The 24,904-nt window shown below is 47.7% G+C and overlaps 1 protein-coding gene and 1 pseudogene across 1 annotated transcript; both read left to right on the top strand.

Annotated features, from left to right (window-relative positions):
• The first annotated feature begins 501 nt into the window (after positions 1 to 501).
• On the top strand, positions 502 to 3,628 carry LOC136022544 (CMP-N-acetylneuraminate-beta-galactosamide-alpha-2,3-sialyltransferase 4-like; annotated as a pseudogene).
• Positions 3,629 to 11,396: 7,768 nt separating this feature from the next.
• On the top strand, positions 11,397 to 22,164 carry TLR4 (toll like receptor 4). The gene is made up of 3 exons (XM_065695705.1): positions 11,397 to 11,480; positions 12,294 to 12,460; positions 13,680 to 22,164. The coding sequence occupies exons 1-3, from the start codon at positions 11,397 to 11,399 to the stop codon at positions 15,937 to 15,939; spliced, it is 2,511 nt and encodes an 836-aa protein (XP_065551777.1). The 3' UTR covers positions 15,940 to 22,164.
• Positions 22,165 to 24,904: the final 2,740 nt, after the last annotated feature.

Genomic DNA, 24,904 nt, shown 5'->3' with positions numbered 1-24,904 from the left:
CAGGACGGGAAGTAGAGCTAAGGTCAGCTGCGTGCTGCACAATGGCAGCTTGACACCAGTGCAAGTGACTCAGCAGGTCAGAATGATGTGATATAGATGTGTGTGTAAGGTGTCCTCTGAAGGACAACCAGAGATGTGCTGTTGGACTGATCAGTGTGCAGAGAGCTCATGGGTGTCCCGAGCTTTGTCATGAAATGAAGGAATAAATGAAACAGAAATATAGCTGGAATTCTGCCTCTGCTGTTGTGGAGAAACAAACCAAGGATGAGTAAGTGTTCCCCAAGCATGTACAGAAAGAGGAATAGTTGAAAAGAGAGAGGAACCGAGTGGCCAGAACTAGAGGGAAATGAGATTGTGCAGTGGCTGTGGTTCAGAGGTGGATTCAGGATAGCTCAGAAGCTTTCCGAAGCCCTTCATTACTCAGCCTGCTTCAGCTGCCCTACTCCTTGTGGCTGATCCTGCTCTGACTGCTCCACTCATCCTTAAATGCTGCCCCTCTGAATGTCTCTTGGAAGGTTTGAATCTCACTGGAAGCCTTTCCTGACCAGTCAACCCTTATACTCGCTCACGGAGAGGCTTTTTAGAGGAGAGCTTGACAAAGTTATGTGGGTCCATAAAGTGCTTTGGGGGTTGCAGAGCTCAGGCATTGCAGTGCCCTTCCCATGTTGGCTGGACACTGCACCCAGAGAACTTCCCTCTTACGGAGCAGCCTTGAGTGCTACAGAGGGGATGGAGATAGAGCTGGGCACCAGGGAAATACGGACTGACTGATGGCATGCTTTTGAGGAAAGGTATAGGCCATGATGGTGGTGATGGAGGAAGAGGGCAAGGCTTTAACTCCAGGCTCTAGGTACGCCAAGAGGGATGGAGAGTGAAAGGCTGACAGCAACGCTCTTGTAGGTGGAGCAGGAACCATTGTGGGAGCTACCAAATGCCAGTGGAGAGAAGACGCTGAGTGGGTCAGTGCCTTTTTCCTTGTGAGATACGGTAGAACATCTTTGTTGCAGGTAGCACTGGTCATAAAGAAGATACCTTTTACATGTAAGAGTGCCTCAGTTTGGACAGGGTTGGGCAGATGAATGTGCAAAAGTGGTGTTTGAACAAGCTTTGCCATGTAAAGAGCTTGACAAAGTTCTTAAATGCACTTAAGAAAGCATTAAAAATACCTCTTTAGAGCAGAAGAGGAAGGGAACTTGGCCCATTGGCAGTGCTGGGGCCATGATTCTTCCCTGAAGGTAACTCAACTTATCTTCAGTTCTCTCTGCTTTTACCACACTGCAGCTCGTTCTTCAGCAGGAGTTGCCTGAAGCCTTTGCCCAGCACAAGGCTGGGCTGGAGATGGGTGTTGGGGAGGAGGCGTGTGTGATAGTGATGGGTTGAGAGCCCTGGTTTCTGCACTGAAACTCAAAGTTCTCTTAGTGCTCAACTTCACAGCCCTCTCTGCCTCTCACTCCTGTCACTGCTCATCTCCTCTCTCAGTAGGTTTCGCTTTCTCTCCCTTTTACACATGTCCTTTCAAGCAGCTCTCACACTGATGAACTTAAGCTGCTAGATCACAGCTCCCTCTCTAACTTCTGTCATAGCCTGATCTCTGTTCCCAGCATTGCCCCATCCCATCTATTTTCTCTTGCTTTAACTCCATCCCAAGTGTGACAGTGCAGGGCTTGGAAGGTTGCGTGCCTCGCTCAGTTCTGCCTGCCCACATTCAGGGAGAGCAGAAAGCCAAGTAAGCTCTGGTAGCTGTTGCCAAATGCTTTCATTTGGGCCCTTCCTCTTTCCTCTATTTCATTAGAGGGATTATTCATGGCCCGTCATTCTCCCTCTCTACACTACACTGCATGCCTTAAGCAGAGGTTTGCCCTTCTAGTTACCTGCTGGGTATCCACATTTGGCTTTATTTCTTTTGCATCCTGTGTCCTCTGGCTAACTGGAGATCCCTCACAATTCTACTGGTATAGTGATGGCACTACATTGCCTTTATGGACTCGTCTATCTAGGCTATAAATGGACTCCTAGTAAAGGCTTTGTTCCTCTGATAGGAAGTTACCTAGAAGCATCAAAAAGGCCCTCAGGGGATGCTGATCTAACTTGGTGGAGACACTTGTGAGAGAAGGACTTCATCTCTTTTAGTCTTTCCTTTTGCCAGTTTATGGTGCCAAAAGTGCATTGTGGATGGCAATGGTTGGCCCTTCGTGGCCAGCACTTCAGGAAGATGACTGACTCTTACCACATTATCAGGTTAGACACAGGGACTTGGAGCAAACTGCTTCAGTGAAAGGTGTCCCTGCCCGTGACAGGGGGTTGGAACTGGATGAGCTTTAAGGTCCCTTCCAACCCAACCTGTTCTATGATTCTAATCCTTACTAAAGCCTTAACAATTAAGCAGAGACTGAGGAGTGATAATGTGCACGTGACTTTCTTGCCTGGCAAATGTAACATCTAGGATGCATCAGCTCAGGTAACCAAATGGCTTTCTTGCAACAGGCACTGCAGGAGCCAGAGTCTGTACCACTCATCTACAGCTGCTGGACAGCCATCTCTAGCTCCTTGGAGTGCCAGCAATCCCACGTTGCAGGACCACATGCATCTTTATCCCGACTTGAGAAAGTACTTTCATTCCTCTGTGCCTCACTTCCCTATCTGAAAATAGTGGTTATCTGCCACTGCTGACTGCCTGTTTCTGACAAAGGAGGAACTACTGGTGTGAGGTGCCCCATACCATGGAACCAGGCTGCTGCATTGGGCCATAATGTGTGTCTGTGCCCTCAGTGAGTTCAGGCAGTCAGTCATGTACCTGACAGCACAGAGCTGGCTCCAGGGCTGTGTGATACTGAAACTGAACCAATTCTGCCTTTGGCGGTCAGATTAAGTGATGCTCCAGTAAAAGAGCATAAGAAAGATGTGGACTAGAGAGCCAGCATCCGTCTCTTCTTCTCTGACCCAGCTCTGCACAACCCTCTGGAAAACAACAGTGATGCACTGATGGTGTTTGTCCCATTGAAACCCATGCATTCCCTCTGGCTGAGAAATGTATCACACTGAAAACAAGGAATAGGGTGAGATGTCTTTAATGAGGGAAGGTTGAAACCAGGTTATTTGTAGTGACATACTCAATAGCTCTAATAATCATGTAGCTTTCAAATATTTAATGAGCTGCATAATGCACTTGAGACCTTATTTTTCATTAATTAGAAAGACCCCAGTCTCAGCCACACTGGAATAAGTGGAACAGACCAGGAGATCCTTTATTCCTTCACACTCTCCACAGTCCTGAGCACCCAGCCAGAGCAAGACCACAGCTACCTCAGGGATCTTTATCATCGTACTGGTGTGCATCAGCATCAAGCATCTCTCTGCCTTTCTCCTATAGATAGAGGAGGGGTTTGGGCACCAACACCCCCCATGGAAGTGGAACAGGAGCATCTCAGTCGATTAGTTAGTCCCTTCCCTTAGTAAATGCAGTCCTCAGGTTTAGACCCCAGAAAAGGCAGATTTCCCCCCACTGTTCACAGCACTGCAGTGTTATTCCAGTCTGCCCCATCACCCTATGCCATTTTTGCATTCAGATCCCTTTTTAGAGTTATATTTCTGTCCATATGTCTAGACCTCAGATAACCTGGTTCTCTAGTGATGAGCAGCTGTGCTGTATCAGCCCCTTCATACACGCTCCTGTGCTTTCCCTGTCTGAAGACCATTACTGATAATTAGCCAGTATAAAATGGAAGGAATCTTGCTCGGCATTCCTTAAAACACTGCTCCTGCAGACCTCTGGCCTGAGGCTGGCTGTTCTGCCCAGTGCTCCTGGAGTGCAGTTTTCCCCTTCACTGTGCACGATGGAGGATTATTTCATTAATGAATCTAATGATACTTTGTCTTTGGTGCTGATGAGCTTTGTGATGGTGCTGTGCAATGTTTAATTAACTTTAAGCCTGCCAGGCACTACGAGGATGTTTATAATCTACATCAAGTGCAGGAGAAGCAGGAAGGGCTGGTGTGGTACAATAACCTTAACCAAGGTCATGCACTGGCTATTGGCTGGGTTTGAGAGCAGACTCCAAGTCTCCTGACTGCTGAAGCAGTGCTGTGGAAAAAGGAAGTACATTTCCCTGCTCGAGTGCTTGGGAAGTGCAAAGTGGGACAATGCAGCTGAGGGATGCTCAGTGCTGGGTTAAGCTTGGGGGACCGGAGAGCATGTTCAGTGCTGTGACCGTGCTCAGTCACAAGGCTTTCAAGGCAGTGTCTGAGGTTGTACTTGCCCATGTTGGCTTTATGTGAGCTCACGGCAGTTTTGTAGCACACAGGCCAGGGACAGCAATTTCATGTGTGGGTTAAAAGTGAGGGCTGCCAGCAGGGAATACACACAAAGAGGCGCATGGCAGGGATGCAGAGACCTTGTGTAGGTGCTGCCACAGATGCTTGCTGTCCTCCAGACACCACTGCTGATCCCAGCAGCGCTTTGCCCTTGTTCCAGGTTGTTTTGAGCAGGTCGCACTTTGTCCTGTTGCATGTGGGGTGGGAAATAAACCCCTGAGAGTTTCCCTTTCCTCCTTTGGCCTCTGGCTCCCACCACTGACTGCTGCAGTGGAGGGTGGCACGTTGCACAACCCTTCTGCATTGGGTAATCCCTTCCTGGTTTGTAAACAGGCATCCATGTGCTCAGCAGTTATTTGTGTAAAGCGCCAAACGGAGATGCTAAGCTGGTCCTCAGCCCCTGAAATAGGGAGGGATAAGGGTGCAATACCTGCCATGGGATTTCAACCTCTTTCCTAAGCATATGTGAGTGAGAGTCAAACCCATCACCTGGGAAAGGGCCCGCTAAAGATTTCAGTGTCTTGCTAATTGCTGGGAAACATTAATGTCTGCAGAAAACAAGTCTCTTCTATTGTTCTGTTGGAGAATAAATGCACTTCTGGCTTCAAGGAGTTGGCACTGTCTTTGGGAGGAGGATTTCTGGTCAGGACAGGTGAGAATTGCCTTAGCATCTTCTCTGAGATCTCATCACTGTATGATCCCACATAATCCTTTTATTTCCCCCCCTCCCCTTCCAGCTTGTTATAAGCCAAGTTTACTTTGTGTGCTGAAGATCTTCCACATTTAAAAAGTCACCTTAAGACCCCACTTAGCCGTGGCTGGCTCATGTCCATATTCCACCTCTGGGATCACATCCTCATATCCTCTACCACTTCCTTCAGGATGCGGCTGTGTCATATTTCTCTTTCTTTACATCCTTCATTGCTGCTTTCTTCCTGGCCTGTTATCATTGTGGGTTCACCTCAGTTGTTGCCTGACCAAATGCTGTCTCTACCAGCAGAAAGAACCTATAGCGATGAACTTAGAAGCTGATGGCTGTGCTGGTACAACCACTTTACTGCAGCCCCTTTAGGGTCTCACTAGGAAGAAGTCTCCTCCTGTACACCTATTAGAGGGCAGACTCTAAGAGTAGGGTTGGCTTAATTTACATCAGGCTGCATGTGTCTTACAGCAGCAGCACTGGGGGCATTAATCCAGTACCCGTAGAACTGCTATTTCCATAGGAGGTGAAACTTCTGCTTTCCCTGCCATTTCCTTCCTCCCTCCCTTTCAGGGCACTTCCTGTGCTCTTTGTGTCACTCCTTTTCCTGGGTAACTTCTCTTCTAGTATCTCCTCCCTGCCTGCTTGGTGCATGCAGCTCATGGCCACAGAAATGCTGGCAGAGCTCCTGGAAGCTGCCTTGCCATAGGGGACTGGTGGAAGAACTGGAGGTCCTGGGGTGGCTTGAAGGTGGAAAGGGGATGGCCTAATCTTGAATGTGCAACCAGGACTGAACTTGGGAGGAAAAGGGTGTTCTAATACATTCCTCTTTATCAGCTGAACACTGGCTTCAGGTTTTACTCCATATACACATAAATCTTTCAAGTAACAAGTAATAGCCACAGAGGTTTTGCAGATTCCGAAAGCACGATGCTCCAAATGCATGCAAATGTGCATTTGGAGCTGACTCAACCACTCTTTTGGAATGTATTACTTTGCAAGTAAGGGAAGTGGGCACTTGGCTATGTGGACAAGTAATACTCATATGCTCTTCTCCTGGTAGAGTCAAATGACATAAACCCCTTAGTGTCTGAAAGCTGATGTAAGAAGAGCGCTATGCACTAAGCCCAGGAGCTGGCTGAGGTTTTCTCTCAGGTAATGTATATACAAGACCTTCACCATGGCTTGCAAGAGCTGGGTCTGTCCTTTCTGCTGCAGTTGTTGACAACACTTTCCTGTCATGTAGTGTCAAGTCATGGCAGTGAAACCATAAGCAAGAGGCCCAAGGGTCTTAGCACTGGTCACCGCCTGTGGCAGTGCTCACTACCTGCAGCAAGCAGGTCTGCTCCCCAGCTTTTTGCTCTTAATTGCTGGCTGGGTTTCCCTCAAACCGGGTTTCTATAACCCCTCCATGGAGCCATGATTCATTACAGCTGCCTCTTGTTTCTAGTATTTTAGTTTAGAGTTTAGTATTTAACCACGCACTGAATCCCCGCATCAGCCTTTGCTGTGTCCAGTTTAAAAAGCCTGAGATCTGCAGTGCTGCATGCCCCGCACACCTCTCATGTTTGGTAGGCTGAATTATCCTTGCCCTGCAGCACACTCGTTATCAAGAGGATGGGGGGAAAGGAGATGGAATGAGTAGGATAAGGCAAAGCCACAGTAATACAAACCATGCGTAAATTAGGTTACCATAACAAGGATGTAATGGAGGGGGAAGGAGAAAGAAAATGAGTCCTTTTGCATCAGTAGCAGAAGCCAGTGTTGGTCTTGAGGTGGCAATCCACCTTTAGCAGGGCTGCAGGCACAGCACAATTCCATGCCAAGGCACTGACAGCATCCTCACATTGATGGCCAGTGAGTCCCTGGCTCTGTGGCCAGCCAAGAGGTGACCATGGTTCATCCAAGGCAGAAGGGGAGGGAGCTGCTGGGCTTTTTGGTGCCAGAATGCCCCTCTCCAGGAGTCAAGGGGGCTCCAGTGTCACTCTCTGCCTGTCCATGGATGCTTGGCAAGCGAGTCTGGACGCTTCCACCATCTGTGTGAAATCCTTCCAACCATTCAGATCAAACATTGACTTCAGTAGAATGTAGGGCTCCTAACTGACCTGACATAGTCCATATGGAGTAGCTGCCACAGATAGTGACTGTCTTGACACTGATTAATCACTTCTTCTAGTTGTATATTTGTCCCTGGTTACTTGACACAGTTCTTCCCTAATAGCTTTTGAATAGTTCTGGGGTATTCATATGACCTTGGCTTTGGGGAATAATCCATCTGATGACACATATTACCTACTTCAGTGTAGGCTTGGCTGCTTTTCATCAAACTAACTTGGATGTCATCTTTTGGGGTTTTTCTTTCCCCTTCGTACACCAGTATCTGTCCTTTTCTGCAGTGGGAAACACTACAGCTATGCTGGGTTCTGTCTGGCTTAGGTGGCACCATTGGCAATGGGCTGGGGCTTGGTCTCTGCTATACAGCATGTAGAAACTGTCTGTGATTCCACCTCTGTGTCCTTCCCTGTCACTTCCAGTCACAGGCATGACAAGTAATCTGCATTACTGATGCTCCTTGCTTTGAAACTAGCAGTTAAATGATCTGTAACTAGAGTCAATCACTGCTCAGGCAGACAGCAGCGAAGCTGTCTAAACACCCTAAACTAAATGCAGAGCTCCTCTCAATCTGAATGTGGTTCTCTTCTTCAGAGGTGCAAGCAGAGGCAGTGGGTCTTCCAGGCTGATCTTCTATCAAGTGTGAGATTATTACACCCAATTCCTACAGGGAAGCATCACAAGTGAGAGTTACAGGCACCAAGGCACTGTGCTAGGGACCTGTTCTGATGAGTGCACCAGCCGTGGTACAGGGTGCTTGTGGTTCAGCACTGTTTCTATCCAGGTCAGTCTGCGGTTGCTGTGTGAGGTGGTGACTCACCCATTCCAGGAAGCAGCGATGCATTTGTGGAATTTGCAGCAAAAGGATCTCAAAGCTGTATTTTTCCCCCCATTTTTTTTCCTTGTGATTGATACAAACTGTTTTTCCCAGCAGAATGGCCGGGAAAATTCAATGTCCTACTTAAGTTTTGAGACATTGCCTTTTGCTTTTCCTTTTAGGCTTGGGCAGGTGAGTGACTTACTGACTACAAGGACTGGCAATTGTCAGCTTAACCTTAAGGACTCAGTAACTGTCTACACACCCTGAGCCTAGACCCCAGCTGCAATGTGACCTGGTTTAAGTCACAACTTACGTGACTGCTAAGCCGAGTTGCTTTAGCTGATGGTGTGCTAGTTAGGAAGGCACATATGGCCAGTGCTGCAACCCATCTGAGAGCAGTATTGGGTCAACTGGGGTAGCTTGAATGCACACCTGAGCTTCTCAAGTACTTCTGGAAGTTCTTGTGGTGCTCCCTATATGCTGTGTTGTGTATATGTGTATATGCCAGCATCTCGGGAATGCTCTCTGCCACCTGATCCATGACTCACAACCAAATAGTTGTTATAGATGGTCCTTTCACTCAAAGTAAGACCTGGTTTGTTTAATCCCGAAACAGTTCTTGTATTCCTTGGTCTCCATTTGCAAATAGATTTGGGGAACTGCTTAGGATGACTGCTGAGGCAAATATATCCTCTCTTCTGAGTAATAGCTGTTCATCTATGTGTGATACTGGCTTAGGTGTGAAGCCACCATAGATACATCAGCCCTATCTGTTCTCATGGCTATCACCAGTTGTCTTGTCCAAGAGCTTAGCTAACTTTTCTTTTTGACTCGACTTCACAAGTTATTTTCTTGTACTTAAGATGGTTTTGTCAGTCCACCTACATTGTGGTCCTTTTACACTATGTAATGTCTTGCTTGAGATCATAGAGGTTAGTATATGCTGTCTACTGTTATGTTACTTATCATGTTCGGAGGACAAAGATGACTTGGACATGTGTTTTTAGAAACACATATTTTCTCTAACACCTCCTTTCTAAGAGATCTTTGATGATCCCACCAGCAAATTCCCGGCACAGTGAATCATGTTTCATTTAGGATGTTATTCTTGTCACTTCAAAGGATTCCAAATAATGCTTTTGCTTCTTGGGAACCAAAAGAGGCAATTACATAGACATTTTGGCTTTCTGCAGGCATTGCACATTGTTGTATGCAAGCTGAAGAATATGAAGTTAACCAGCATTGAGTTTCTAAGCTGGGTTTGATTTGCTAGCTTGCATGTTTTCTGCTTGTGCCCCATCCCTTGCAGTTTCTGTATGATTTGTCCTTGAAAAAGTGGTGATGTGTACTGTGAAACTGTTCCTTGTCATGGAAGCAGCGCATTCTTTCAATGTCCTTCAAGCTGCACTTTTCACTTGACCCCTGTTGGACAGATTTTGTGATGCTCCCAAACTCTCCAGCATCTTCAGTGAGCTCCCATTGAAATGGTAATTTCTAGAGAATACTTCAAGCTCATCTCAGCTTTAGATACAAATTAAATGTGGATTGCTTCGTTCTGCATATTGAATGCTAAAAGATGCACTCATTTGTCCTCTCCGCAGACACATGATGCTCTGCCAATTTCCTTAATCCAGGCACAGAAGCAGTCAGCAATTGTTTCCATTCACTCCTGATTCCATCTGAAAAGGCAATACCTGCAATTACCAGCGCCTTTTCAGAACAGGGAGTTTGGAGAACTTGCCCAATTGCAACAAACTTTTTTGCTCTGCTTGCTGAATAGGCACTATCTGCTGTACATCAGGGTGTCAGGTTTGGCTCCCATTGTGCTGCCATGTAGTTTTCAGTGCACAGATCATCCATTGCATTAGGATGTCCCCATGTCTCAGTGACCCTCTACTGACCTGCCAAAGAAATCCAATCTATCCCCCTGCCATAGTTTAACCTTTATCAGTGCCTTGCTATTGGACTGATATTGCAGTTTATCACAGAATCACAGCCTGGTTTGTGTTGGAAAGGATCTTAAAGTTCATCCAGTTCCAACCCCCTGCCACAGGCAGGGACACCGTCCACTAGAGCAGCTTGCTCCAAGCCCCTGTGTCCAACCTGGCCTTGAGCACTGCCAGGGATGGGGCAGCCATGCTTTCACTTAACTGCCATCTCTGCAGCTGCAAAAATAAAGATAAGACTCCGATTTACATTGCATAACCCCTTCATTGAAATTATACCTCATATTAACATCTTGTATCTAACAATAATTAATATCTTATAGCTAATATTTTCACATTATTACTTCTATGAGTAGTCGCTCCCTATTCCACCTACTTCCAGGCTAATAGCCCATCCTCATCCTGCATTTTTGCAAGTTCTCTGTCTCTGTGGTGTTAATAATACCCAGCAACCCTATGGCTGGAACCCAATAACACTCCTTAGTTATCTACAGAAAGCCAGGAGTAGATACATGAATGCACCACCATTTATCAGTGGTTCATTTATTATATTCATTTATGAAGGCAGGAGCTTTATTAGAAGGATTTAAATTAATATTGCCAACTGTGAGGTTTTACAAAGCCTCTTCCAGAAACAATAGCTGGGTCTACGCTGTAAATTAAGGATGGTATTGAGATGTACCCACTGTTATAGCAAGGCATCAAATGGATTTAGGTATGACCAGGGCAGATAGGAGCTCTCAGCCCAGCTGGGATGCTTGTGCCTCTCTTGGCTGCTGCCCCAGCAACCCACTACCCATGGAAAGGGTGAGGAGGGCTGTAAAGTCCTGGGTTCTCACCACTCTATGAACCTCCAGTATTTACTCCTTGTGCGTGGCCACGTGCCCCTTGTTCCTGTGAGGACTGCAATACTGAGGTGCAAGCAGATGGGTAAATCCTACATGCTACGTTCGTAAGAGCTCAGCCAGAGATAAACCTGTTGCAGCCTGGCGTAGGAAAACCTCTGCCACAGCCGAGCACTTCGCTGCTTGCCAACGTGGTGCTGCTTGGAGCATGGCAGGGTTACAGAGGCAGAGCCATTGATCTGTGCAGCGATTTGAATTATGTGAAGCAAGGATTTGCTCAAATTGAACTCAGAATCTCACACAAGTTTCTTTATTTTCTCCAATCTAATCTGAGGCAATCAAGTGACACTGATACAACCCTTATTCCTCTTTCATTCCTAGTCCAAACTCTACCTTTCCTGATTTCCTTTCCTTCATGTTGTTTGTCCGTTGTTTTAGTTAAACATGTCTTTAGACTAGTGCAAGAAGAGCCGTTCACTCAGCACGTGTCTACAAACCAGGGGGTACCAGTTTCACTTCCCTCCTGCTTCTCTGCAACTCTCAGTGACGTGCAGTGAGAAGCAGGAGTGGTGAAACACAACGCTTGGCACTTCGGGCTTCCCCCCTCCAGGTCCTGCAGTGATACCCATGCTGCTTTCTCCTGCAATCCTGGCCTCCTGAAGATGCCCAGGAGAAGAGCTCTTCCCCTGTGGACACTGGTGGTGCTGCTGCAGCTGGTGGGCTGCCTCCTCAGTCCCTGTTTGGAGGTACGTGGTCTCTATACAAGCACAAATCCTTCTGTTTCTTTGGTGCAACTTCTCCCTCGGCTTGGGAAATCCGTGCATCAAGTCTGTTTGGGTGTTAGTTCTCTGGCACGAGCCCATCTTCTCTCCAAGGCTGCTCCCAAGGCAGTTGAAGTCTTTGAGGTAAATGCTGGTCTCAAAAACACCTGAGATCCAGAACCAATGGCACGAAGCATTTCTCCTTGTTGCCTTTCTGTACCTCTGAGGTTACTGCAGTACAGTTAATCTAATAGATTAGGATTCCTTTGGAAGAGATTCAAGCCTTGCCTATAACTTCTGCAAAATACACTATTTTTGCCTTATTTTGTGCTCTAGAGTGATTTCACCAGTACCCCAAGTACCTGGCACTGATCAACAGCCTTTTGCAAGCTTTTGCCAATAATTACTACTTAAAGAATAACTGTGATTTGTGCTGCTTGCTTATCTGCAGTGTAACAAAGCTGAAAGCTGATCCTGAATGCCCCCTTGTGTGTTTGTTTTGCTGGCTCTCTCGAAGGTTGCTTCTGGGTCATCCATAGCCTCAAGGAACACTATCCTGCAGTTTTGCACTTGTTTCAGTCATCAAGGAATGTAGCTTTTCCTGGGGAGCAGGATTGTCTCTATTAGGAGTAGGGAAGGTGCTTAGGATATATAAGATCATATCCTAAAGCTCAGGGCAGCTCACTTAGAAGTTAACTACAAGGTTAGTCACTCTGCTCCTGCTTTCCTGGCTGTGTCATTTGCTAGCACTTAATGAAGAGCAGATGCTGACCGTGATTGGATCTGCCACTGTTACAGGTCATCCCTAACAAAGCTTTCAGATGCATGGGACTGAACATCTCCGGAGTCCCCTCTGAAGTCCCAAACACCACCCAGAACTTGGATCTCAGTTTCAGCAACCTGCAGTCACTGAGGGCAGAGTACTTTGCATCGGTCCCTGAACTGCAGCTTCTGGATCTTACAAGGTAATGAGCTCTTTCATGTGGATACTGATTTATCTTGCCTCAGCTGGGCTGCTGTGTTTGCTCCTTTGGGGGTCTGTTGGTCTTGGCTGTTCTTTCCATGTGACTTTATCCCTGTGCCTGCCTCTTGCACATCCCCACGGCCAAGTGATGTGCAGCTTTTAAGTCCAGTTACTGAGTGCACACCCTCTGTGCTCAGCTGGGTCTGTCCAACCTGGCCTTGAATGCTGCCAGGGATGGAGCATTTGCAACTTCTCTGGGCACCCTGTGCCAGCGCATAATCACCCCCACAGTAAAGAGCTTCTTCCTTAGATCTAACCTGAACTTTCCCTGTTTCAGTTTGAGCCCATCACCCCTTGTCCTATCACTGCAGTCCCTGATGAAGAGTCCCTCTCCGGTACCCTTGTAGGCCCCCTTCAGACAGTGGAAGGCTATTTTCCCTTCTCCTCACATGTTTGAGAGAACAGATGGAGAAGGCTTATTGGCAAATATGAATTGATGTATCATTTCCATTGACTTGTGGCAGCAGTATCTCTGGGTAAATTGTTTCACTGAAAGGTGTCACTCAGTCCCGTCGCAGTTACAGCTCTGAAGTGGCTGTAACTTGCTTGCTGTAAGGCAATTGGCTGGATTATGAAACTAATTTTGCTTCAATTCCTTGTGGAATGGATTTGGGTCTCAAATTCTGAATCTTCCCATGTGAAAACATGTGGCCACCCTCTTTTTCCCAGCTTCCTTATCTCATTTAGGAACAGCATGGCCTGGGGTCTATTCCCTCCAGATAACAAAACAGAGCGGTGAGCTTTGCCACTGCTGCATCATGCTGGCGCCACTGGGACTGCCCAGATGTGGCTGAGTCAACAGTCTGAAGGCTGTGAGGGTGCAAGGTGTAAGGGAGTGCTTTATCTGGTTGGCTCCGCCATCGGTGATGCTCATCGCAATGTTCCTTTGGCCTAAATTCTTCTTTCCTGCTGCCTGCATGAAGTTTTTACCTTCACCATTGCTCGAGGTCTCTTGCTTTGCAATTAAAGTTCAGATTTCAAGAGGGGGGAGGAGGTGAAGGGGCTCTCCTGATGTTCAAGGGTTCCCTTTGCACATTCAGAAAAGCCAAGCCAACTCCATGGTGAGGTTGAGCTTGAGAACATTGCACCAGCGATTAAACTTGCAGTATTAGTGAACATGAAGGGGACAGTGTTTCATGTACTTTTACTCTGCCCCACAGGTGCCACCTCCAGACAATAGAAGATAACTCCTTTAAGGGTCTTCGTAAACTTTCCACCTTAATTCTAACTGGCAATCCCTTCCAGGACCTGGGACCAGCAGCCTTCTATGGCTTAACATCCCTGAAAAAGCTAGTGCTGGTGGAAAACAACATCACTTCTCTGAATGACCTACCCATTGACCACTTGCATACCCTGCAGGAGCTGAATGTGGGCCACAACAACATTACTTCATTGAAGCTTCCAAAGTATTTCAGCAACCTGACCTCTCTCAGGCACCTGAGCTTCTTCTCTAACAAGATCACATATATCTCCAGAGGAGACCTTGATGTCCTGAGGGAAGTGAACAGACTCAACCTCACACTGGTACTGTCCTTGAATTACATTAAATGCATAGAGCCAGGGTCCTTTGCGAAGATTCATCTTAGCGAGCTGGTTTTAAGGTCTTCTTTTGAGAACTTCAATGTGATGCGCTCTTCTCTTCAAGGCCTGACTGGTTTACAGGTCAATAGGCTAATAGTAGGGGAGTTCAGTGACAAACAGAGACTGGTGGACTTTAAGAGCGGGCTCCTGAGTGGACTGTGCCAGGTACGAATGCAAGAGTTTGTCTTAATCTCCTTCAGGGGGTTCAAGAATAACACAGACACTCTTTTTAACTGCTTAGGCAACGTCTCCAGCATCCGCTTGGTGGACCTGCAGCTGGAGGAGATATCAAAGGTTCCTATGTTGTCTCAAGTGGAGCAGTTGGAGTGTAAGAAATGCAAGTTTAAACAAGTGCCTGCCACAAAGCTGTCTCTTTTCAAGGAGCTGAGAGTGCTTCGTATTATCAAGAGCAAACACCTCAACAGCTTCCGGGAGAAGTTTGAGGACCTGCGTAACCTGGAGGTCCTAGATTTGAGTGAGAATCGCCTCTCCTTCACTCTCTGCTGTTCCCCTAAGTTCCACAACTGTCCCAACTTGAAGCACTTGAACCTCAGCTTCAACGCGGACATCAGCGTGACTGGAGATTTCACTAATGTGAAGAACTTGTTGTATCTGGACTTTCAGCACACAAAGTTAGTTGGCCCTGGCTCCTACCCTGTGTTCCTATCCCTTCAGAAACTCATTTACCTTGACATTTCTCATACCAGAACTCATGTTAAGTCCCAGTGTACATTCTGTGGCCTGAACTCCTTGCGAGTGCTGAAGATGGCAGGCAACTCCTTTGAGAGCAATAGGTTGGCCAACAACTTCAAAAACCTGAGTCACCTCCACACCTTGGACATTTCAGGTTGCAAACTGGTGCATGTGGACCGAAGTACATTTGATGCCCTCTCTGAACTCAAAGAGCTAAACATCAGCAACAATAAGCTACTGAGCTTTGATCCTGTGGTCTACAAGCCCCTGCAAGCCCTTACAGCCCTGGATTTCAGCAACAACCAGCTGAGTGTTCTCTTGGACTCAGCCCTGGAAATCCTCCCTGATAGCCTGGTCCTGTTGGACATCTCTCAAAACCTCTTTGATTGCTCTTGTGTGTACGAGAACTTCCTGAAATGGATCAAGGAAAAGCAGGAGCTGCTGCAGAACAAGGAGTCCATGATATGCCATACACCTGCATATGTGAAGAATGTGACCCTGTCAAGGTTTGATTTGTCCTCCTGCCAGCTCCATGTAGGCACAGTGGCATCCTCAGTGACCATGCTGCTCGCTGCAGTGGTGTTCCTCTTCCTGATTTACAAGTACTACTTCCAGCTCTACTACTCATTGGTGCTGCTCAGCGGGTGTAAGCACTCTGCAGAAAGAGGTGACACCTATGATGCATTTGTCATCCACTCCAGCAAAGACCAAGAATGGGTGATGAAAGAGCTGGTGGAACCCTTGGAAGGAGGAACACCTCCCTTCCATCTTTGTCTTTACTACAGAGATTTCTTACCAGGGGTTCCCATCGTCACCAATATCATCCAGGAAGGTTTCCTCAGTAGCAGAAATGTCATTGCAGTCATCTCCACTGACTTCCTGGAAAGTAAATGGTGTAGCTTTGAGTTTGACATTGCCCAGTCCTGGCAGCTGGTTGAAGGAAAGGCTGGGATCATCATGATTGTACTAGAAGAAGTGAATAAGGCCTTGCTAAGGCAGAGGTTGGGGCTGTCCCGATACCTGAGGAGGAACACTTATCTGGAGTGGAAAAACAAGGAGATAAGCAGGCACATCTTCTGGAGGCAGCTGACAGGAGTCCTGCTAGAAGGCAAAAACTGGAATCATGAGCAGGTAAAGCTCATGTGAAGAGAAAGGGAGATCACTTCTCTCCTGTCTCCCATCATGGCCTTGGCTGATGGCTCAGAAGATGGTTCTTCTGTGGCTGTTCATAGCTGGAGCAAGGGGATGGAGGCACTGTGGAAACACTACAGAAATACCGCTGTGCTGGTCACCCTTTCCCAAGGGAACTTGGAAGCTAAGGAGTGACAACAGCTGGAAGAGCTGCACATGCCTGAGCTCCATGGATGTCAGCCAAAGCTGGTCCAACAATCCATGCAGGTCTGGTGGGTTGGTGAATGGATGGACTGCTCTTACTGTCATCTGTCTGTCTCTGAAACGGGTTCGGGGCCTGGGGCCATTTACTCAGTGGAACTTCAGGATCTGTTGCTTAGAATCTCACTGGAGAGCAAAGGTTCAGGATGCTTGGCTCTGAAAGCGATGGGAAACAAACAGGGTTTGAATCCTGAAAGCCTTGGGTCTGAGTCCTTTGGCACAATGACCCAGGGGAAAAACCCCATAGAGGGAAATGGGGTGTCCTACAGCCACTGACCAACTGACAGCAGCTCCTCACTGATGCTGAGCAACTATGGCATCAGTGGGGAGGATGTTGCTCTTGGTGGTAAAATTCCACCAACAGGTTTATTTCAGTTTTCTTTAGACCAAAACCAAATGTTGAAACCCCCAAATATTGCAATCACCTGAAGCTCTAGTTTATATCCAGATCATACAGCATTTGAGAGAGTGGTTTGAGGTTTCCTGTGGGATCCAAAAGATCAGTGGACCAGAAGAAGCAGTAGAAATACTTTAAAATCAAAGTATTTCTTTGCTCCGACTGCTTCTCCTCATCCAGTGTTCTGGATATACTGTGTGGGACTGCCCTATATAAGCAAGATTGAACCTGAGCAAAATGGTTTGATATTTACAGCCAGCCAGTTCCAGAATAAGCATTTCCACTCTCTGAACCAGCTTAAAATCGCTGTTGGAAGGAGCTGTAGGAACCTCAAGCCTGTGGACTTTAGGTACGTTGAGACCCTGCCATGAGGCTGAGAGTACCTCTTCCTTCCTCCCCATTCTGCCGTGGTCCTGGTGGACACCTCAGCATGTGTGGTCAGCCCTTCCCTGAGCTGCTGCCTTAAACAGAACAGTCACTAGATGGGAGAGATTTGCCTTTGTTTCACAGAGAACGTGCCTGACATTTCCCAGGGAGAAGAGATAGATCAGAAAAGCCTGGCTTAGCTAAACTAAATGTAGCCCAGCACTGCCCTGAATAAAGGGAAGGCAAGTCTAAATGCCATTGAATCATATTACAGAGCACTCCATTGATGTGTGGAATATTGAATAGTGCTGGAGTATCGCTCTCTATTTACAAAAGGCTTTGGTTGGGATTAATCACTGAATTACTCTAGTTTAAAACTTGCAAATCCTTCTATAATCAATGATGTTCCACAGAGATAAAACAGAAGCAATTGAGTGCTGAATCAGATCTGATATTTATTCAGAAGGAAGGGCCTGATCCATCTCACTTTTCAAAGGACCAGTCAGCAACATCTCCCTGGAAGCCAGTGATGAGCGAGATCAACATTAGACACTGTTTGAGGTAGAGGCAGAACTGCTTCCAGGGCTGGTGCTGGCAAAAGCTGTCACAGTTCCCTCTGTGCTGTGTCAGATAACACTACCAAATACCCCACAGCCCTCTCTAAGGTTTCTTGTGACCCGTAAGATGAAGCTTTAATAAAACTAAGCTCCATGCTGCATTCACTCACAGTGAGTTTGGTTTGCATCTGCTAAGCTCTGTCGTGGCAATTCCCAAGGTGCAATGATGCTCCTGGTCCTGCGCACTGTGTCTTGATAGCATCACCATCATCCAGGGGCAGAGGCGGCTGGAGCTGGGGAAGGGGTAAACCAGGGCGCAGCTCGAGATTGCCTGGATTGAGGCCAAAGGAGAGCATGGAGGACAAGGCAAATATTGGCCTGGATTTCAGCATCTACAAGTTGATTTGGGAAACAAAGGAGGTAAAATTCGATGGGGTGGGAGGTCCTGCTCCTGAATTAAGCAGCACTGAAGCTGCAGTTCTCCCTCACTCTTTCCCTCTGTAAACAATTCAGTGTCTATGTATTTGTGGCACAATGAACAGAGTGCTATGCTTCTTGATTGTAATTATAATAATGACTTTCAGAAAGCCTGCAAGTGGCTCTGGGCATTATAATAAGGGTTTAAGGCAGCATTGTTTAAAAAGAGAGTGTTTGTTGAATAGCAAAAGCAACTTTAGGAGGAGAGATGGGGCGATGCTCCCTCTCTCAGAGGAGGAGGCCATTACCCTCGCAGTGCCCTTCTTCCATACATGTTGGTTTATGAGTATAGGAGGGAAAAGGCTGTAGGAACAAGTATATTTTCACCTTTTATCCAGCAGAGAAAAAGCAGATTTGGTTTTGGAAGACTCAAAACAGCTTTCCCAAATACTGTAAATGGGGAAAAACATTGTATTTCGGACACACATTCCTATTTGCCTTCATTACAGAAGCAAAATTCCAAAGGAAAACTCTGAGCAGTCTCAAGTCCCAGACGTGTTGGCGTACATTGTGATTTGAAAGTGCTCCATGTGAACAGATAGTTTCGATGTGATTTACTCATTTGGATGAATAAATGTGCAGGCACCCAAACATCCATGGAGGTCTGCATTCATCTCTCATGTAAATAGCTGAACCAGTTATTTCCAGGTATTAATTCCCGTTACCCAGTTAAAAAGCACCTGTTTTACCTAGGTCATAAAACCAGATGGAGATGAAGCTCCAAAGGGCTGCTGCACCCTGGCTATTTCATATCATCTGTAATGGGGATGTGCCCTGATTTCACTCTGTGCTTAATTTAACCCATGCAAAATGCCGGTGAGGCTGAAGCTCCAGTCTTGCATCGGTCTCACACCAGGTCGTTGTGATGCCCCATGTGCTGGCATCATCACCAAGATGTGGTTTGGAATGAGGGCTCTGAAGGGAGCAAGACCTCATTAGCATGGTTGCATTTGTGGCCTCACACACAGACATTAAGGCGTTCGCATTGATGCCTGCCTGCATCTGCCTGGCTGCAGCAGCCTGGCTGCTCCCTCGGCCTCCCCAAGTACCAGCGCAGGCTGCCAGTGTCATTTCAAACCCCAACAAAACAAGAAGCAGCAGCTGGTTTCTCTGGCCCAACTGCTACTTGACAGGAACAGGTTGGAACGCTCCTGGAAGAGCGTTTGTCCTTTGGGAAATGCCCTTTTGTAGGTGGCTTCTGTAATTTAATGAGGTAGCAGAATGAACGTATGGAATAGAAATTGCCATAGCAGGGTTTCTGCTTTAGTATCTCATGGGCTTGTAATCTTGGAACAGGCACTTTGTGTGGAAACAGTGATTTTTTGCACTATTTTGGAGGGGTTGGAATAAAAGGAGTTCAACTAAAAGTTAAATCTCTCCACAACATCATTTAAACCAGTGTTTGTTCAGGCTTATGCTGTTGTTTCTCTGTTCAATGTGAAATCTCTTTCTATTTATTAAATGTGACCAACCTCCCAATGCAAATACAGACTGTACGTATGTCCTCACCCACCCAGATTTAAAACCACAACTCCAGTGGGAAAACTCATGATTCTTCATTATTGTGCCTTAATGAAAAGCAGAACTGCTACAAAATTTAAGCTCCACGACCCTCTGAAAGGCTGTGTCCATGTACTTCAGGAGGAAAAACACTGAAGAATGCCCAGAATGAACTTCCTTAAGTGCCTTTTACACAACGCCTTGAGTAGGTGCAGTCGATCAATACGAGCAGCCTGAGACGGAGAGCAATTGATGCTGGTAGGAAAGAAGCAATTCCTTAACAAGTTGTTCTTTGCCATCGTGGCTCAGGCTGAGGGTTGGGACGAATGACAGCAAAGCATGAAGAAGAGCCCATCTGCCGGTAGCACTCACCTTCCTCAGCTTCAAGGGCATGGAGAGGGCAAAGTCAATAATCCACCAGCCTGGACCTGAGAGACACACATTGCATAAATGAGGACAGCTCTGGGAAGAGCCTTGGAAGTCAAGGAAAAGGAATGAAAACAGCACGGTTTGCTGAGCCACAGCTGAGGTGCATTGAGGAGAGGGGTGAAGGTAAAGGACCATTCATGACTGGTGCTGGGGCAGACGCTGGGCTGAGGCAAAGCATCCCCTTGCTCTAGGGCTGCCTCCAGCCAGAGGGTTTCAGACACTGCAGCACTAGGAGAACAACAGCCTCCTGCCTGCTCCTTCCTCTCCTATCGCCACATCTTGAGCACTGTGCAAATAACAATAAGGTATTGTTAGGCAAAAGAGATTTAATTGCAGCTTACACCCCCAGAGGGGGTGATAGGCTTCCCTCCAGATCTAATCTCCAGTCTTTTCCTTTTCTTCTCCCCATCCTCATCCTTTCCCTCTCCTCAAAGTTCCTCTTTCCTTTCTCAGCTCCCTGCGAGCAGCAAGTGACCAACCCAAACTGTATGAAAGAAGGGAAAGGTGTCCTTTTTTATGTCTTTAAACGTTTTTGAACCAGTGTTTAAATCCTGCCGAGTGTCGGATCCCACAAGAAGGATTAGCAGTAATTCCCTTGCCATCGCTTGCTTCCGATGCTCTGACAACTCATTCTCCTGAGATCCCCTAAACACACTGCTGAATACATTAGGCAGAGGACACAGAGGAGGCTTGAGGTGACTGTTACCCCATCTCCCCTTCCTCCAGCCTGGCCCAGTTTAACATATCCAAAGCAAACCCAAACTTGCCTGATGTGGGAACACTGGGATGCTCCCGCTCTCCGGGATTCACAAGGTGATGCCTGAATGGCGCTCTCCTTTCCTCCTTCATGGACTAAGTCTCAGGGATGGATCTGGTGGGATCCTGTCCCCCCTCCTCTGTTCCCAAGGTGCAATCCCTCTGTTTTCCAGGCAGAGCAGTGTGCTGGAACGGGATGCTACCGTCCGTGCCTGCCTTTGGCTGCCGCTGAGCCCCCTCAGATGATAAATGCTGCCTGTTGTCTTTGCCTGCCTTGTTTCCTCTGTTGGTAAAATGGGGCTCACAACCTGCACACTGTGATTTACTGGGGTGAAGCACAGAGAGGTAGGTGGAGTCTAGACCAGAGCTGGTGAAAGATGCACTTTCTGTTCCTCAACTCCATTTCCCTATATTGGGATTCTGAAATCCTTCTCCACAGCTCTCCCCATGCCAGCAAACATGTGTCCGAGCCAGGTCCTTCCAACCCCTTTCCTATCACTGGTCCTGCTCACAGTTTCTTAAGATTTGCTTAAAGAGCTGCCCAGAGAAGCTGTGGCTGCCCCATCCCTGGCAGTGCTCAAGGCCAGGTTGGACACAGGGGCTTGGAGCAAGCTGCTCCAGTGGAAGGGGTCCCTGCCCGTGGCAGGGGTTGGAGCTGGATGAGCTTTAAGGTCTCTTTCAACACAAACCAGTCTGGGATTCTATGATATAAGGGACATAAATGCACTGACAGTAGCACAGGAAAAATCCATATTTGGCCCCCAGGACTCTCTTTGCCATTCTGCCTTAGCAGCAAAGCTGAGGTGTGTCTTCTGCCACCCCTTCACTGACACTGCAAGTATCAAACAGAGCTGTTTGTTACCAAGGAAACCCCCATCTTCACCCTCTCTGACACTGTGCCCCACATCTTTCTGTCTTGCGCACAGTCAGCAAGTTTCAGTTCCCTTCTGCTTGTCCCTCTCACAGCTCATCTCTTGCCCATTGCTGAGCTGGGCCAGCCCCATTCTATGCTCTGCTGGTTTCCCCCCACCTCTTGCTGCCCCATTGAGGGCAGGTGGGTGACAGGATTCACCCCTCAGCCTCATTCAGAAACTGCCTGAGCTGTGTTATCTAGAGCATGATAGCAATATAAGGATGCCTGTGCGCTAGAGAGTGCCCTGGCTGGAAAGCAGCCTCTGCTCTGATGTCAACAGCGGTACCCTGCATAATGGGCAGGTTCCCCTCCTGCACCCCTGCAGCTGTGATGGGGAGAGAAGGATGGCAAGAAGCTGGAACTGAAGCCTGAGCCAAATCTAAGGAGTTGCTTGCCCTCCTTGATAACAGCTCCACTTGGAAAAATAGGGAATATTTATAAAGAGCCTCATGAAAGCAAAGGATATCATGATTTCAGCGTAAGCAGACAGCAAGCAAGATAGGAGCATCCCCTTAGATTTGCCTGCCGGAGGTTATTTACCTCGGGAAGCTGCTGAATAAAAGATACAAAACCCACAACAAAAAGTAGCATTATTTGCTCCTTTCAAAGCACAAGGGGAAGCAGGAAAACATTATAAGGGGTATCTTTGAGTCTTGCCAGCATGGATTTGTCAGGGCATAGTTTTCAGGGAGCGCTCTCCGGGTGACCCAGTTTCTAAGACACAGGCACAGCCACACTGCACAGAGCCACCATCTACAACTTTAATAACTGTGTGACATACAAAGGAGATTTTGATGCAAAGTGGAGCTGACAGAGGAGTGGAAGGAAGTGTCTGGCTTTCTGCTCGCTTTCTTTTCCTTCTCTTCCCTCCAGTGCCACATGAGGAGTACAGGCAAGGTGGTTTCAACCTTCAGCGAGGACTGATGTTAGTGTGGGTTCTGCTTTTAATGGCATTGAACAAGAAGCAGGAGCTCAGAGGGGAGGGAAAACAAGGGGTTTATTCTCTTTTCAGCAAGAATATACTAGGGCTGTCAGGAATTCAAGGCATGAAGTGAATGCATATGGGGCTGCAAAGGGGGCTTAATAGCTTCGCTGCTGGCAACCAGAGAACAGCGCCGAGGCACGGTTTGCCAGCCCTGTCGTGCATCTGTGTATGTGGAAGCATGCATCTAAGGGGATGTCACAGCAACATGGTCACACTGGGGTGACTTTGCTGTCATCGGTGGTTTTCAGGCTGTGGGTATGGGGTGATGTGAAGGTGGAGTTATGTAGAGATAATCTCTGTTTCAAAAGCTTCCTCTCAAGGGTGATGTGGTGGCTGCTGCAGTGCAGGTGATGGATGTCACTGCTCTCACCACGGTTTTATCACACTTTCCTATGGGATCCTGGCAAATCCACCTGTATTATCCTGAGGAGATGCTGGCTGGATGCTGCAGGTTGGGTACCCAGCTAGGGTGACATGGAAGGGGTCCAGACATCCCAAAATGCTCACATCCTCCCTTAAGCCATTCCAGGCTGTTGGGTTGTGTGCACCCAGGCTGATGCCGGGTCCTTAAAGCAAACTCAGTTGATTTAACATTGCAGCAAAAGGCTAAAAATGAAGCATTTTCATAAAATCTGGGGCTTAGGAAGGAGCTGTACTTTGGAGGGGAAGGAACAACCGCAAAGAAACCAAAGGAGATGAGTGCTGGGCTAAAGTGCATCCCTTCTCAAGCTTTCCCAGGGTTTGCTCATGGTGGTGAGAGTCCTTGGAGCAGTGTTTTGGCTTGGACCTCCATTGAGGAAACATTCTTCAACCATAAATAAGCTGGTGATGCTTTGTGCCTCCTGTAAGCGTCCAAACTCAACCTATTAAAGCACAGCAGCGGAGAAATGGAGAAGGCAGCACTACCACAGAGCTACCACAGCCGAAACTGTGTGAGCTGGCAGCAGGCTGTGGGCATCGCTCAGTGGAGATGGTGCCAAACAAAGAGGGAAACACGAGGAGAAGGTGCTGCTGCCTGTGCTGTGTGGTGGTGACGCCATTCCCACAAGCACTTCAGTCACAGGAACCTCAGGAGATGGTTGGCACGTTTGGGAGACCTTGTCACAAATCACCCCATGTAGCCAGGCTCCACTGATGCTGAGGGACCTTCTCCTGGGGACTGACAGCTCTGTGCTGGAGGGACCTAGCAGAAGGTGCTCAGCCCATTCAGCAGCAGCATCTGTGGTACCCTGGTGAAGTGGGCAGCTAAAGGTGAGCTCTCCTATGCCAAGCAGGTTGTACCCCTTAAGCAGGGTGGTGGCAGCTGCTGGAAGAGAAACTTGGTGGTTTTGACTAATTTGGGGGAAAACCATTCATCTTCGGGTGTGGGGAATTCTCAGAGGCAGCATGGGGCTGTGGTGGGGATGAGACAGCGGTGAGCACAGAGCCACATCTGTGAGCGTGTGACACGTGGTGGCATGTGTGTGCTGGGGAAATACAACCCCATTTCTCTGCTTAGCGCTTGCTTGTATGGGGAACCCTCTTTGCCCACCCCTCTAGTGCAGGGAAGAGACCCACCAGGTCAGGGACCCATTTTGCCATGGGACAAGATGCCCTAAAGCTCCTCGGTTGCCATTGGACCTAAGAACCAAATGGACCAGGCCATCAAAGGGACTGCTCAGTGCGAGGAGTGGTGATAGCTGGTGTGCTCATTGCTGCTCTTTGCATCTGATATCCAAACACAATGAGGAGAAATGACAGCAATATGTGTCCCCCTGACACCCGCAGAATATAACAGATATTGCTGTGAAAATGAGGCTGCTGCCACACAGCTAAACCCTGAACCCTTCCCTTTGCGAAGGAGCTATGATTAGAATCTCATCTCGCTCTATATCACACAGCACCTGCAGCAGAAAATCCCACCCAGCAGCATGGAACTGTTTCTAAAGACCTCTTCCTAACGGGCTGGGAGCTGGGGCTGGTGAGAATCCTGCTGGTGCCGTGGATTGCTTTCAAACCACCTTGCAGAAGAGGATGGAGCCAGACTTGGGAATAAAAGGAAGTGGCAGGATTATTTTGCCAAGTCTAAAGTTGCTGCCATCTTTTCACATAGGAAAACTGAGCTTCAGCATCTTCTATAGCTGTTGATTCTTCTTAGGTTTGCTGTACCTAAATCAGCAAGATGTTGGAACCTTGCTGTGTGAGACTTACATGCTTTGGATACACATGGGAGGGATACAGGGGTCCACTTGACGGGTAACATGGGCAGGGGCATGGCCAGTGATGCTCTGCTCTCCCATCCAGGGCTATGTGTCAAATCTGTTGCCTGCATCTTCCGGGCAGCACAGGTTAAGAGGTGG

The sequence above is a fragment of the Lathamus discolor genome, chromosome 15, assembly GCF_037157495.1.
Source record: "Lathamus discolor isolate bLatDis1 chromosome 15, bLatDis1.hap1, whole genome shotgun sequence".
Taxonomy (NCBI): Eukaryota; Metazoa; Chordata; class Aves; order Psittaciformes; family Psittacidae; genus Lathamus; species Lathamus discolor.
Note: the sequence above shows the minus strand (reverse complement) of the source record. Positions and strands in the feature narration are given on the sequence as shown.

What these genes read in the sequence shown, in the direction of transcription:
- TLR4 (XM_065695705.1), top strand. Translation starts at nt 11,397, where the DNA reads ATGCCCAGGAGAAGAGCTCTTCCCCTGTGGACACTGGTGGTGCTGCTG. An exon ending in TCCTCAGTCCCTGTTTGGAG is followed by an intron (nt 11,481 to 12,293) that starts GTACGTGGTCTC and finishes CCACTGTTACAG; the next exon opens with GTCATCCCTAACAAAGCTTT. An exon ending in CAGCTTCTGGATCTTACAAG is followed by an intron (nt 12,461 to 13,679) that starts GTAATGAGCTCT and finishes TCTGCCCCACAG; the next exon opens with GTGCCACCTCCAGACAATAG.